Raw genomic sequence first — 14711 nt, forward strand, 5'->3', positions numbered from 1 at the left:
CCTGCTTGTTTGCATGTCTGTCTGCCTGTCGAATTGTTTGCCTGTCTGTCTGCCTGCCTGATTGTTTGCCTGTCTGTCTGCCTGTCTCTCTTGTCCATTTGTGTCCATGGGTTGTCTGTCTCACCTTGAGTTTAGAGTTGGCGTTGAGCATGATGTACTTGACGGATCCCTGGACGTTCTCCGTCCAGCTGGCCAGCCAGGTGACCGTGTTGTCATGGCGCACCTCCTTCCAGCGGTGACCAGCAGGGGGCGCAGGCACTTTGGAGTCCCTGTGGAGGCACCAAGCGAAAGTGTGAAATTGGACTTTTTCCAATTACTTTTCCACTTCTATTATGTCATGGAGCTAGGACATTGGGCAGGGGCCAGCGATTCAACTATTTTTGATTCTTAAGAATCAGACATTCCGTTGTCTGGTAATTACAGGTCATTGGCCGGAAACAAATTAGAATGTCCGAGAAAAGAAAATCCCACCGGTCAAAGTGTCCGTTTGAAATTTATAATAGCCCAATCCCGTCTATCAAAAATCTTTTTTCTCTTCTTGTGCGCACACAGCTGCGTCGTCGAAATGTAGATAAACAGCCAATCATGGCTTAGTTTTTAAGAGAAAATAAGAAACGTGATTCCTGTCGACCAATCGAGTTTGACAGTCAGATTCTTGACAGCTGACAGCTAGCTTCTCATGAGACGAATGATAAACAAACAGTGACCGTGTAATAATCCAGTAGTAAAATAAGATGGCTGGTCTTGTTTTCAACACATCAGTTGGACTATTGCTGCCCCCAAATGGAAATACCTTCAGAAATGAAGACAAGAAACAAATAGTGACACGCTCAACAACTCAGTTCAGGTAGGCAAAGTTTGTCTATTAGCTGCTCACTAGCTATCTAGTTCTAGCCTGCCTACTGCCATAAAAATAGCAGATTCAGGTCATGGCTCGTTTGTGTTAGCTTTCTATTCCCTTCGTCTCAGCCATTGTGTAAACATGCGTTTCAGAAGTTCACTGTGACTTCCTCGAGACTGATCCCAATGATAAATTCTTAGCCAGTTTCTTCAGTAGTAGTTTGTTAGTTTGCTGGTCGGGGGTAACTGTGAGAATACTGGCGTTCATCGCAAAAACTGTTGGAAAATGGTAGCTGGAATTCGGATGGGACATAAGCGCATTTGATGATTTAGGTGCAGTTTTCTGCCGAGTTTTCTGCCGTGTGGTAGCCTAAGCGATCAGATTTACACCCCTACTTGCTGCAGTTGATGATGACGTCCTCTGGCCTGACTCTCTTCTTCAGCATGCCCATCTTGGGGTGTTCCCCGCGGCCCCTGAACAGCCCCGGGGGCTCGATCTTGAAGTTGCCGATGCGCTCCTTGTGGTGGTCCAGCAGGCAGAAGCCAAACTCCTCCACGATCTTCTGGTTGCTGTCCTTTATCACCTGTCAATCAAGGCAATTACCTCCTCTTAATGCATGTTCTCTACAATTCTTCTGTTGTCCAGTCTTGCACTTTAAATGTCTGTATGAGCACTGTCTATGTCCATACTGTCTTAAGTCCATGTATAAGTAATGTCTATGTCTATACTGTCTATGTCCTTACCTAGATTAGTCTATGTCTGCATGGGAAAGCAAGAAATGTAATTTCAAATTCTTTGTATGACCAGTGCATGTAAAGAAATTGACAATAAAACCTACTTGACTTGACTTGAAGGCAAAGTGACCAATGACCTGTTGTGTGAGCTTGCACACTGCACTAATACTTACAGTTCTCTCCATCTGAATGTTACAAAAAAAACCTTCTCACTTAACACACAACACAGGAGCCCACCTGTTTTTCTTCTTTGGACATGTTTTTCCGGGCCTCCACTCTGCTCTTGTGCATGGCATGAAGCTCTCCGAAGTCACACTTGTTGAGGTCAGTGATGACCATCCTCTCCTCCAAATTCATCTCCTGATAATGCAGGAAAACACACAGATACAGCAGACAAAAAAAACAATGATGGACACATTCATGGGGACACATGGACGCCTTGGCATGGTATAGAGAGAGAAACATAATTTCATTTTCCTTGTATGACTTATGAAGAAACTGACAAAAGCTGACTTGACTTCACACTATTGTCCGGATGGTAGGGCTGGGCGATTCACCCTGAAAAAAAAAATCTAGATTTTTTCATTAACAAACTTGATTCACGATTCACGATTCGATTCAATACCCTTCCCCCCCCCCCCCCCAAAAAAAATAAATAAAAAAATTGAGCTCTCTAGGCCCCTACGTGGTTGTGTGTTTGTGTGTGTGTGTGTGTGTGAGAGAGACAAACAGAGAGAGAAGTAGGCTCTGTTTGTGCGGCGGTGCCTCTGGTATGTGTGATTGAAGTCTACTCGGACTGGACCAGTTTATATGGACATGAGGTAGCCTATAGCAGGGGTTTTCAAAGTAGGAAGTAGGGTCTGGGGACGCCTGGGGGGCCGTGAGAGGATGCCAGGGGGGCGTGGCAGATTGGCAGGGAAAATTATAGTTTTATAATAGCCAAAATAAACCAAAAATAGGCTTAAATCCCAGTGGAATAATTTTGTTCTTTACAATATTTATGTATTGTGCTTTCTGTATGGTCTTAGGAATACACAAACATTATCAAGGTGTGAAACTGGGTGCAGAGAAAAAAATAGTGTGGCATGTCCCATGTCAGGGGGGCTTGGCTGGAATCTACCTGTATGTGGAGGGCTCATAGTAGAGTTTGGGAACTCCAGGCCAAAATAGCCTAATGTAATTTTATCTCAGAACATTGCTAATAGAAATGACCAATTGGGATTACATTGAAACATCTCAGAGAAAGAACAAAAAATGTGAGGGGTAAACCCCCAGGCACTGTTGAGATTTGTCGTCACGTGCCATCCATCCCCACAATATATTAATGATGCATTATAGTGCAGATGTATAGAGATTCTTGTCCCAGATGAACAAATGTAGCAATTGCCTGCTGGTTTCCCATCAGAGCCCATAGTAATGCGTCTAAATACATGTCGATGCATCTGAACATTGCTGCGTTAACACAGAGAAAACATTTTGGAGCAACACCCTAAAACAATGCAAGCCTGAGTAGATTAGATATCGCGTTTCATGCATTTAATCAGACATCAGCGCATTCGTTCTTTCTCTGAGCTGGTAATTTCTCCGGACTGCTTAACAGGTGGTAAAACTCTCTGCAAAGTTTACCGATATCGCCGCTATCTTTACTGACATGTCGCGTTCAGACGCGGTTATTATTACTTTACCACAAGTCTCCTAACTAGTCCCGTCCGAGTAGGGCTTTAGAGAGAGGGGGAGAGAGAGCGCGCGAGAGACCGATTGCTCCGGGTGTTTGGGTGTGTGTGTGTGTGTGTGTGTGTGTGTGTGTGTGTGTGTGTGTGTGTGAGCGAGAGAGGGAGGGAGAGAGATTCCTTCAACTCACATGTTGGTTAGGATTATACAGATGAGGAAGCAGCGCATCCAAAACTTTAAGCATATGTTGAAAACCTCTCTTCTCCGCCGAATAAATTGGAAGCATATCGTAGTAGGTAGTTCTAGGCTAATTGCATCCGTGACTGCTTTCCACCTTGCTCCACTCTTGTGGTAGGGGTAGAGTAGTTTGTTTAGCATTTTCTCCGAGAGATGTTTTCGTTTCAAATATTCAAACATGCCTGTGGTCCGGCTGCTAGATGTAGGCTACAGCTTACGTTATGACAACACTGTCATTCACAATTTACAAAGTGGTAAGTGGTAGGTTGTTTGGTATTCATCATTGGCAAAACGATAGGAGGTAGTGTCACCTTTTTTGAATAGGAGCCCGTATTCCTCGCCCGTTTCACTATATTTCTGTCAAACCATTTCACTCACCACGTTTGTTTGTGCATGTAATGGGGGAGGAGACACAGAGAATGCACTAGGTAGACAGCCTACGTCCTCGCCAAGTGGTGAACGTAATGCAATGCGCTGTGCGCTTGGATACATAAACTGACAGATGAATGATTAAAAAAAAATTGTATAACGCGATTTCTCAAAAAACAAATCGATTTGACTTTCAAACTCGATTTTAAAATCACATCGATTTTTTGCCCAGGCCTACCGGATGGACAGAAGATCCCAGGGTGGGAAACTAATGTCTTGACTAGGGCCGTTTACCGCCCTTGAGGCCGGTCTTATCCAGCCCCTATACAAATTCAATTGTGCAGTTTCACATATAATATGACAAGTTTTCTAAAGAAATCTAAGAAATTACATTTGCAATACAATTAGGTTATATTTTCAGCGGACCTAGTGAAGGTGGGGTTTGTTGTAAAGGTGGCGGCCTTCAATATAGGCCTAAAGTGCAGGGGGAAATCCTGGTTTGTGTTCATAGTACGGCCCTTGGAGGACTTATTTTATAAAATCTGAAGTGGACCCTCTAATGAAAACGGTTCTTCACTCCTGGTGTAAAAGGATGAGATGCAGGAGTTCATAGGGCTGGTTGGTGATTAAGTTATTCCTTCTTCAGGTGAGATAGGTGGTAGGATGTGAATGCACAGTTGATGCATAAATGTCAGGGATGGTGGAACTAACAGTTGAGCCATAATTAACAGCTATTCTTCTACATACATGATTGTACTGGAGAAGAGGCTGTTTTAAAGGTGCCCTATTATGCTATTTAGAATAACTTTCATTGTTAATATTTTGCTTTACTGTGGTTAGTGGAGTTAATTTTGAATGATCACTTGTTTTCATGTCCATTATTTTTTATCATTGTGTACATGCACCCTACGCCACCTGTTTGAAACGCGTGGAAGTGCAGAATGTTAGACCCTTCAACATTCTGAAATCTCGACGCAGCATGGAGCGTTTCATCAAGCATTCTATTACTAATATTACGTCAGCAGCACAGCTGTTTTTGACCTGGAATCCAACCCTGTAGCCTATGTCTAAAGTTGACAGCCAAATAGTTCACCCAATGTCCACAATTAATCTGAAAAGGACGCATCATAAGTCCCACGTTGTTATTTGTGTTATTCTGTGTCATTTGCTGAAACCCAGTCCCTATCCAATGCGAGTCTTCCGTGCATGGGCTTCAGTTTGATTTCAAAATCGCTTGGGACAATTAGGCTGCCATTAATCTGAGAAAGGGTTGAAAGTGCTGGGTACAGGCTATTGCTTCAGATTTGAGGTTTCATGAAATAATACGCATATTGCATATGATGCGTAATAACGCGATTGTGACCATAATTTAAAAAAAACAAAACAAAAACTAATAGCCATCTGCGCTGTCTTGTTTATTTCTGATATCCTGCGCTGAAGAATCTTTATCTCAAACATTATTAACGCAACAGTAGGGGCCTGATTGGTTAATCCGCTGTCTAGCCTTGCATACTGTAGCCCTAAAGTTGAAGTTATCAGCCAAGTTTACTGCTCGCAAACAGACAAGTGTCGCGCTGGTCTAGGTGGGAGAAGTCAAGATCTGCTGTTGACAGGTGGAAATTTGAAGACACAAAGAATGTTCTGGGATTGAAATCAGATCACATTCCCTTGTTAATGACAAGTTAACCTTCACAAAATAGGCTTTCCAATAAGCTAATCATCTGCAATTGCTGTACACAGTTCAAAGGATAGGCCTATTTATTCAGCGAAGTTGTGGACATTTTCTTCGCTCCCGCGGCAGCCCCCATCTGGCTGTCAAAGACGCAGTCCGAAATTGAAAGAGTGCGCCCAGTAAGACAAGGGCACGACTTGTCGGACTCAAACCTATCAATTCAACGTCTGTCAGTGATATCGTGACACCCTATTTGTGATATGAACTCCGTGTACAAATTCGTCCTGTCTATTTGCAAGCCAGTCTGAATAGGCTACTGAGCGCACGCTTTGTTGGCTTTTAAAAATGAGTTCCTGTTTGCTCGTTGTCTGTAGGCCTAATGCATGGTGATAGGCTATGCTTCATAAAAATACATTGCAAGGTATTTTCAGGTGCATGGTTTCATTTTAGTAACTGCATTTCTATTTAGTCCCCGGCAGAAATGATGCGCCCACTGGATTGGAAGCGCAATGGGCAGTCCTCGATGGATTGGTTTCTGGGTCTTATAATAACGCCTAGGCCTAGTCTCGGTTTCGTGTTTTTTTTGTTCGCATTTATCGATAGGACAGGATTTTTTTTATATAACAATAGGCCCTATCCGTTTCAGTTTCATTGTTTTTGGCATGCCGCCCGACGACTCGACCAGTTTTAAACGACGTCAAGCCAATATCCACGTTGCTCTTGCAGATATGATGAACAAAACTGCGTTGCATTTAATTACTGAATTGTAGCCTACGCATAGCCTATACTAACTGGCTAATCCTTGCCAACATTGCTGATGCAAACGGCTGCTGGTCATGTCGTGCAGAGGTTGCGCTAGACTTTTTCATAGTCCGTCATTTTGACGGACAGGGTCGAAAAAAATCCGTCATCGCCTATTTTTTATTCGTCATCCCGTTTCTCAATGTGGGGGGTCGCGACCCACACCGGGAACAACACATGCGCAATTGCGGCCAACTGAGAGTAAACCGCTGTGAATACATTCCCTTTCACTCGACATTCATTCTCCAACTTTGAGGATGGAGTCAATTTTGCTGTCCACTTTCTCTCTCTGCCCCCCTCGCTGCACTAAAGCTGCAGATATCTCTCATGACGCGCGTCTGATTCAGTGTTCAGCGATATCACCACAAGCACTTTTTTAAAAGACGCGTGGAGGGCTTTATCCAACAGATGTCAGTCACTCGTTTTGCTCGGATTAATACACCGATTGTAATACAAAGGCGCAGTGTTAAATGGGTTAACGTGCACGATGGTAAGGAAAACCGTCTTGAAGCAGAAAGGTTTAGCCCATGCAGTCGACAAAGGCACTGAAGCCTACAACAGGAAGACGACCAGATTTCGCAAAACTTTGTTGAAAAATGTCTGCGACGGTAAAGGGAGCCTCTCTGTACGTAGCCCCATCGGCTTATATGTTGGCTCTGGGAGCGCGGTAAAGTTGTCTGAATAAAACATATATCGCCTATAATGGGTGAACCAGCTATCGAAATGAGAGAAGGTTAGCCGTTTCAGGCAACGTTTGCCAAGTTGTAAGTTGCGTTGCCTGGTTAGGCTCTTGAATATCCGTCGTTTTTATTACTTAATGTCCTGAAGCCGTTAGACCTGCGTTGCCTTTGACTGAAGGTTCAGGCTAGCAAACATGCTATTCGCATATTTGTTTATGTTTCAAGCGAGGAGTTATGAAACAATGCTTCTATGAAGGACGATAGAGGGACAACGTCATTGGTAGAAAATCAGATAGTCGGTAAATGTAGTAGGCCTAGGTCTACACATAGTTCTGAATCTTAAAGTCGAAGTCACACGTGTATGGTGGCAACGTCTTAGTTATTTTAATTCATTATTTGGAACAAGTGGAGAGGCGCGCGCTCTGCTGCAGCCAGCCGCACAGCCCAGCTGTGGCGCATGGTATGACAGGGAGAAGAGGAAGAGAGGGAGAAAGGCAAATGATAGTAGCATGAAATTATCTGCGCTGATAACTATGCCTAATTGAAATGCATATTTGCTCAACTCGATAGAGGTGTAGGCCTACTTAAACTTGTAATTTATTTATCATCACCCTGAATATTGATCCGTCAAAATGACGGACAGGCTTCATATTTTTCCGTCATCCTTCAAAAAAAAACCGTCAATGACGGACATTTGTCGGTTAACGCGACCTCTGATGTCGTGATACCTATTTGGATAACATCAGCGCACGTCTTGTAATTAATGTTATGCTTCAAGCGGCAATACAAGTGTAGGGTTTTCACATCTTACCAAACAAAAGTTAGTCTTGCCAACAGCATATGCAAAACGGCCCTGAAGCGAATAGAGAGAGAAAGGAGAGATTCGAGTCTTTCATCCACTTGGAAGTGTTTTGGATTCTCAGTGCGCAACTGCGTTAACGCGTTCTGCCTGTTTTCGACCTTCCTCATTCAACTGTTTCTGACCCGTTAGCCATAGGCCTACCAACCGGTATTTTATCAATGTAAAATGCAGCTTTAATATCACAATGAAACAAAAATATATAACTTGGGCCACAGGTGAGTGTAGCCTCCAGTCTAGACCGATGCTGTAGCCGATTGACGGAGCCGATTTATGAATTGAAAAAAAAAAAAAACATGCTTAATGGAATAAACTTGTGGATGGCGAAATCCTACACTATCCTTGTAGGCTACACTATTCTTGTACACTATTTTGTACACTGAGTGGTGTATTGACAAATAGGATACATCTCATCACAATACTGTCAAATTCAGATAGGCCTAGGCCTAGGCTATGTGGCTGCGATGAACAAATGCGCATTAGGTCTACTGTCTCTGCAATTAATAAATGGTCTGTGACATCGTCAACACTCCATCCCATAAGCAGCAATGTTAGGTACAGCATGACGTAGACCCGTACCGGAAACAAAAGCTATAGAATGTTGAAAACCCAACCACGCGTTCTCTGACAGTTGAGAAATAGCGTTCCTGCGGCAGAGAAATTCTCCCCCAAGAGGCCAATTTGTGAAATGCAGCTTTCACCAAGCTTTTACATACAACAGATGCTGTGTAACCCAATAAATGGGTAGTGGACATGAAAAAGCATAATAGGACCCCTTTAACTCAATGTATGTGTGTGCAGTGACAATGAAATGCACTGCATTGTATGGGGGCAATCACATACCCTACTCATGCCAATTCATGAAGAGACAATACTCCCAGAAATTAGTTGATGACAGTCTTGGCAATAGATGTAACCGGAATCTGATGAGGCCAACACCATAGCAACAGGACTCCCCTCACCTTTGACCTTTCACTGTAAATGGGCCTACACCAGGGATGGGCAACTTTCATAATAAGGAGGGCCACATTTTCCCATCACTCCTATCGGAGGGCCACATGAACACGGATCTGACAGCAACTCGCAGAGCATTATGTTTTATGTACAGGCCGGACTGAGTGAGGAGGGCCACATGTGGCCCCCGGGCCTCCAGTTGCCCATCCCTGGCCTACACTGAAGCTCAAAGCTGCAGCACATCACGTCCACAGGACAAAAAGATGAGTATAGCGGCTGCCAATTCACTGCCTGGTGACATGTTCCATTTCCAAAGATGAAAATGAAAAGATTATACTCATCTCTCTCTCTCCCTTTGCGCTTGCTCTGTCACGCACTCTCTGCCTGCAACACTCTCCCCTTCACAAATCGTCTTTCACACAACACTTTCTAGATTCTTTTGGGTTTCTTTAAAATCTCATTCCACCATATTCTCTCTCTCTCTCTCTCTCTCTCTCTCTCTCTCTCTCTCTCTCTCTCTCTCTCTCTCCTCTCTCTCTCTCTCTCCTCTCTCTCTCTCTCTCTCTCTCTCTCTCTCTCTCTCTCTCTCTCTCTCTCTCTCTCTCTCTCTCTCTCTCTCTCTCTCTCTCTCTCTCTCTCTCTGCCGCTTGTTCTCAGCTTCTCTCCCCGCATGACTCTCTTTCTCACCGTTTCTCTTTCTTCCTCTACCGTGTCGTTTCCCTGTCACCATCCCGGTCTCTGAATCTGTATCCCTGTCTCACACTCTCTGCCTCACACACGATCACACTCTTGTCGTCTCCCTCTCTCTCTCTATCCCCCCCAATCTCCGCCATCCGTGCTGTCTCCCTGCGAGTGATTGACAGGCTTGGGTGTGGGTGGCGACTGTAGGCAGCCATGCAAGACGAGCCCTGCCTTGTCATAATAAGCCAGTTTAATTGGATTTGTTCGCATGCGGGGAAGCGACTTGTCTGGATTAGCATATCAATGCCTTTACACAAATCGTATTTTCAAGAGCATTGAGCATTAACCAGCACGAAAAGTAATGCTGCATGATATGCCTCCGGGCTCGGCAGGGTGGCACATTGGGCTAGATGAGACGACACCCAACATTACCCCTCCAAAACCCCCCTCTCCTCTCCCGTCTCCCACCCCAAAAAGTATCACCCTCATCCCTCAACCTCTCTCTTTCTCTGCCACCCTATTTTACCCCGAGCAAATCCTCAGTCATCTCGTTGCACTGCCGTTTGACAAGGCTGATTACCATGGAATGGCAGAAGAGAAGTGGCACGGAACAAAAAGCTGGCAGCCGTCGTTCGCACAAAAGCCGTCCCTTCAGGAGGTAAGTGTAAGGTAAGAAAAACCCTCCTTATCCCTTACACACATATATACCCTACATACACAATTACACCAGCCAACATTCTGGAGGGGGATTATATTATCCAAGTGGAAGGTAAGAAACACCCTGCACAAATGAGACACGTGCACGTGCACACACACACACGAGCGCGCACACACACACACGCACACACACACACACACTCCTTGAGGGAGGTTGCAACAGCTGTTTGGTACACTTATATTACACAGAAAGTGAACATAAGTCTAGATGAAATAACATAGAGGACATCTTGTCTGTAGAGTAACCTGCATGTGTTGAGAGAGAGTGTGTGTTAGAAGTACAAAAGCGATTACACCACCTACACGGCTGCCTCCTGCCTCGCCCCTCTAAAGCCTGGCATATGCTTACTGCAGGGTACAGAATATGAATGCGCTGCCTGGCACATTTGATGTCCTCTTTCTGCCTGGTAGCTCACTCAAACACAAGGTAACCACCACATGCGTGCTGAAGGTCTCACAGCAAGGAAGATATTCCAGCGTTAAAAGAATATCTGATGGGTATTATTCACAGTTTCCACTGGGCCATCTCAGTATAATAGCAGCCACAAGGCAGGAGACTGTAATAAAATGACACTTGCAGAGCAAAGTAGTGCACAGTATACCTCTGTCAGCCGAGGCCCAATGATGCACGCAAACGGTCAGTGAAAGTGAAAGCAAGAGACATTGAATGTTTTTACTGAAGAAATGAAGTTACTACAGTTTTGTCTACTACAGAACTTGACCAAGTTACTTACATTGAAAACATTTGCTTTAAATCCACCATAATTAACCAATCAACATGTATTTGTGTTCTAGCAATGACATTAAACAACGTACAGCCTCAGTTAAACATCTACCAACTACTGTAGAATTGTTGGAAGGCAAGGAAAAAAAGTGGCTCTGGTCTACTCTACTGTCCTGTTCCATTTCCATGGTAACTACAGTGGAGGGCATCAGTGGATCATGATTGGCTGTTGCCGTGCCACTCACCTTCCTCCAGTCGGTGAAGAAGTTGTTGCGGAAGACTTCCTTGGTGGTGTACTCGTGGTCCAGCATCTGGGCGAAGAACAGGGCCACCTCCTCTGCCGCCGGGCTCAGCTTCATCACTTTGCCTTCACACAACACACACACACACATTAAATATTAGGGATGGCACAAACCGCACCGAAAACTGAAACCGTACAATTCACACACATACCGAACCGAACCGTGCAATCCATCGCAAACTGCAATTCATGTACTGCCCAGATAAATATGTAAAACAGAGATTCTAGGAGTATCTTATCCAGTCTCTCTGATTAAAACATTAGCTTATAAGGCCAAATCAGAGGATGACACAATTAAAATCACACCATTTTCACATTATAAGCCAATACAAACCATATGTAGGATATTTAGTGATAAGTCCGATTCTATTAGCCAGTGCACCATTTATCATGAATTAAAAAAAAAAGAACCGTAGAGAACCGAAAACCGTGACCTTGACACCGCGATATGAACCGAACCGTGAATTTTGTGAACCGTACCACCCCTATTAAATATCTTTCAATACAAGTGAAGAAGTAAATTTAACACTCATCATAGCGCAACCCAATCCTTAGCAAAAAGTAGCATGCCTCATAAGTATTTTAAATTAAATAATTCAATCTAAGGCATTGTACAGTTATTGTGGCTATTTCAGACTTGCAGGGTATTTATTAATTACAACCACCACAGCACTTTATATTCACTTTACAATTCAGATATTTTCAAAAACATACACAGTTTTGAGTGCTCTTGAGCTGAATGGAGTCTGGGCTCAAAGGCTGGTCTGAGCTGGCTAGTATAGTGTGTAAAGACTACATGTTGGGAAACATGGTGAATGGGAGACATAGATTGGTCTTAATGGATGGCCACATACAGGGCAGAGACACTGAGGGCCTAGTGGACTTGGTAGGCCACCTCTAAAGGTCACAGGGGCATGGCATGGATGGCATGAGACACAGCCCAGCTTTCTTTGGCAATGACTCACGCTTGCAATCAATGTGTGCGTTTTTGTGTGTATGTGTGTGTCTACAGCCGAGGCAAAAATTGAGAGACCACTTCAAAATTTTCAGTTTTTCAGATTTTTCAGATTTTTCTATGGATAGGTATGTGTTTGAGTAAAACAAACATTGTTATTTCATTCTATAAACTACCAACAACATTTCCTCCGAATTTCAAAGGAAAATATCGTCATTTAGATAGTTTATTTGCAGAAAATCTCAAAATAGTCAAAATAACACATAAGATGCAATGTTTCATAATTTCAAAATAGGCAAAGAAAAAAAGATGACATTAACTTTAAAACAACATACTCATAATGAATTAACTTAGGAAGAGTCCAGAAATCAAGATTTGGTGGAACAAGCCCGATTTGTAGTCACAGCTTTCATGCTTTTTGGTACGTGCCATTACTTTATTCCAAGCCTGGTGCAAGGATTCAAGTTGCTGAGCTTCGGTTGATGGCTTGTGGCCATCCAGCTTCCTCTTGATCACATTCCAGAGATTTTCAAGGGGGTTGTCAAGGGGAGCATTGTCCTTCTCTAAAAAAACTATCCACAGTGTTCAGGGGCGTTGTCAGAACAGAAGGAATCATGCTTTGGCCCAAGGCAACTTTGTATGTTACTTCAGAGATGCATCATTTGCAACAATGAATTGCACTGATTTCAGCCTTGCTGAAGCACCATCAGATAATTTGCCTATTCTCTGCCATATTTCACAGCAGGTGCAAGATACTGTGGCTCACAGACCTCTCCAGGTCTCTAGCTAAGTATTAGATGAACAGGTGTTGGATTAGGTGTGACATTTGGCCAAGGATTGGTGATGATCTGAGGGTGCTTCAGCAAAGCTGAAATCGGTCAGATTCATCTTTGCAAACGGTGCGTCTCTGAACCCACATACAAAGTTACCTTGGGCCAAAACTTGTTTCCTAATGTTCTGACAACGCTCCCGAGTGCTGAGGACTGTTTTTTAGAGAAGGACAATGCTCTAGCCACTCAGCGTGGCCAATCAAGGTGTGAATGGAGGACCACCAGATCAATACCCTGACATGGTCAGCCCAAATTCCAGGCCCGAACCTTCTTGAAAACCTCTGGAATGTGACCAAGAGGAAGCTGGATGGTCACAAGCCATCAACCCAAGCTCAGCAACTAGAATTCTTGCACCAGGCCTGGAATAAAGTCATCCAAGAACAATGTGAAAGACTAATGGAACGCATACCAAAATGCATGAAAGCTGTGACTACAAATCAGGCTTATTCCACTAAATATTGATTTCTGAACTCCTCCCAAGTTAACCCTTTAGCTACCAGAACTTTTTTTGAATAGGCCGGAATTCTACAAAGAATTCTAAGAAAAAATCTGCATTTTGGTTATATTTTAAATAATGTCAAATAACTTGAAAATAAATGAAAAGTGTCAATTACAAGTTACTTTCATATTAAAGTAGAGAAAACACACTTTCAAATGGTATATCATTTATGGATAATTAATTGTTCAGTATTCCCATAGAGTGCCTTTGATGTGGATTAAATGATAAAAATGTGATGAAATCCGATATTATCTAGGCCTATCTATCTATATATCTATATATTTAGGCCTATCTATCTACCTATCGATCTATCTATCTATCCTTCCGTCCATCCATCCATCCAGGGTCAAAGTTGAACAATGAACATGTGACGACAACAAATGTCGTTCACCCAGAAGTCCTGTTTTCAAGCGGTCGGCCTATGGATTATATGCGATAACTGTAATGGACTACACTAGCTAATAATGTTTGAACTGAACCATGCCAAAGACGTGTAAGGATAACCGTAGAAGTGTCTGCGATAGCAGACAGGACATGAATGGAGCTCTAAGGAAGTTTCCACCCCCGATTTGGCACAGGTAAGACGCGCCAGGCATCACAGAGTAATACGGAATTGAAGTGCTACAAACACCACGTTGGTAGGCTATTATTGGAAGTTATTATATGGTGTGACGTCATCGGTCGAATGCTTTCATTTCAATGGGGCTCCCCAACGTTCGCACGTCTGTTATTTTTCGATAACGGACGGGTTGGTCTATATCAGACCGCTGTCAATGGCAACAAGACTTTTCACTGCTAAAGCGACTTTTCAATAAGAGTGTAATCAGCTGCTGTGATAGACAACACCTGTTGTCCTGGCTACCTAGCTGTGGCCTAGCGGTGTTCCACAACGGCACTGTTTTGTTTTGCGCAGCAACCAGGGCTCGAAATTAACTTTTTTCCTTTGTGTCCCGCAATGGTCCCGGATTCCACTTTGTATTGTCCCGAATGTAACCAGAAGTGTCCCCATTTTTTTCGCGCCTAAATAAGTGGTAAATTATGTCCACGTTCAATTTCATGTGTGATTATGTTGTTGTTTTTTTTTTGCAGTGCAACTGTGAATTCAGGTCTTTAAGAAAAAAATAGGGTGTGTTAAATCATGAACATCTGTGCCTTATATAGAAAAATGCCTTGAGTAACCGTGCAC

The 14711-nt window shown here is 43.4% G+C and overlaps 1 protein-coding gene across 2 annotated transcripts in view; it reads right to left on the reverse strand.

Moving 5' to 3' along the window:
• The window catches only part of zgc:173742 (DNA topoisomerase I, mitochondrial), a 76691-nt gene that overhangs the window by 33921 nt on the left and 28059 nt on the right, over positions 1 to 14711 (reverse strand). For both annotated transcript variants that reach the window (XM_063196835.1, XM_063196836.1), the window contains 4 exons: positions 11186 to 11307; positions 1813 to 1935; positions 1237 to 1424; positions 125 to 269 (listed from right to left, as the gene is read on the reverse strand). In XM_063196835.1, the coding sequence (XP_063052905.1) occupies positions 125 to 269; positions 1237 to 1424; positions 1813 to 1935; positions 11186 to 11307 (578 nt within the window). The remainder of the gene's footprint in view (positions 1 to 124; positions 270 to 1236; positions 1425 to 1812; positions 1936 to 11185; positions 11308 to 14711) is intronic.

Source organism: Engraulis encrasicolus, chromosome 4 (genome assembly GCF_034702125.1).
Source record: "Engraulis encrasicolus isolate BLACKSEA-1 chromosome 4, IST_EnEncr_1.0, whole genome shotgun sequence".
Classification (NCBI taxonomy): Eukaryota; Metazoa; Chordata; class Actinopteri; order Clupeiformes; family Engraulidae; genus Engraulis; species Engraulis encrasicolus.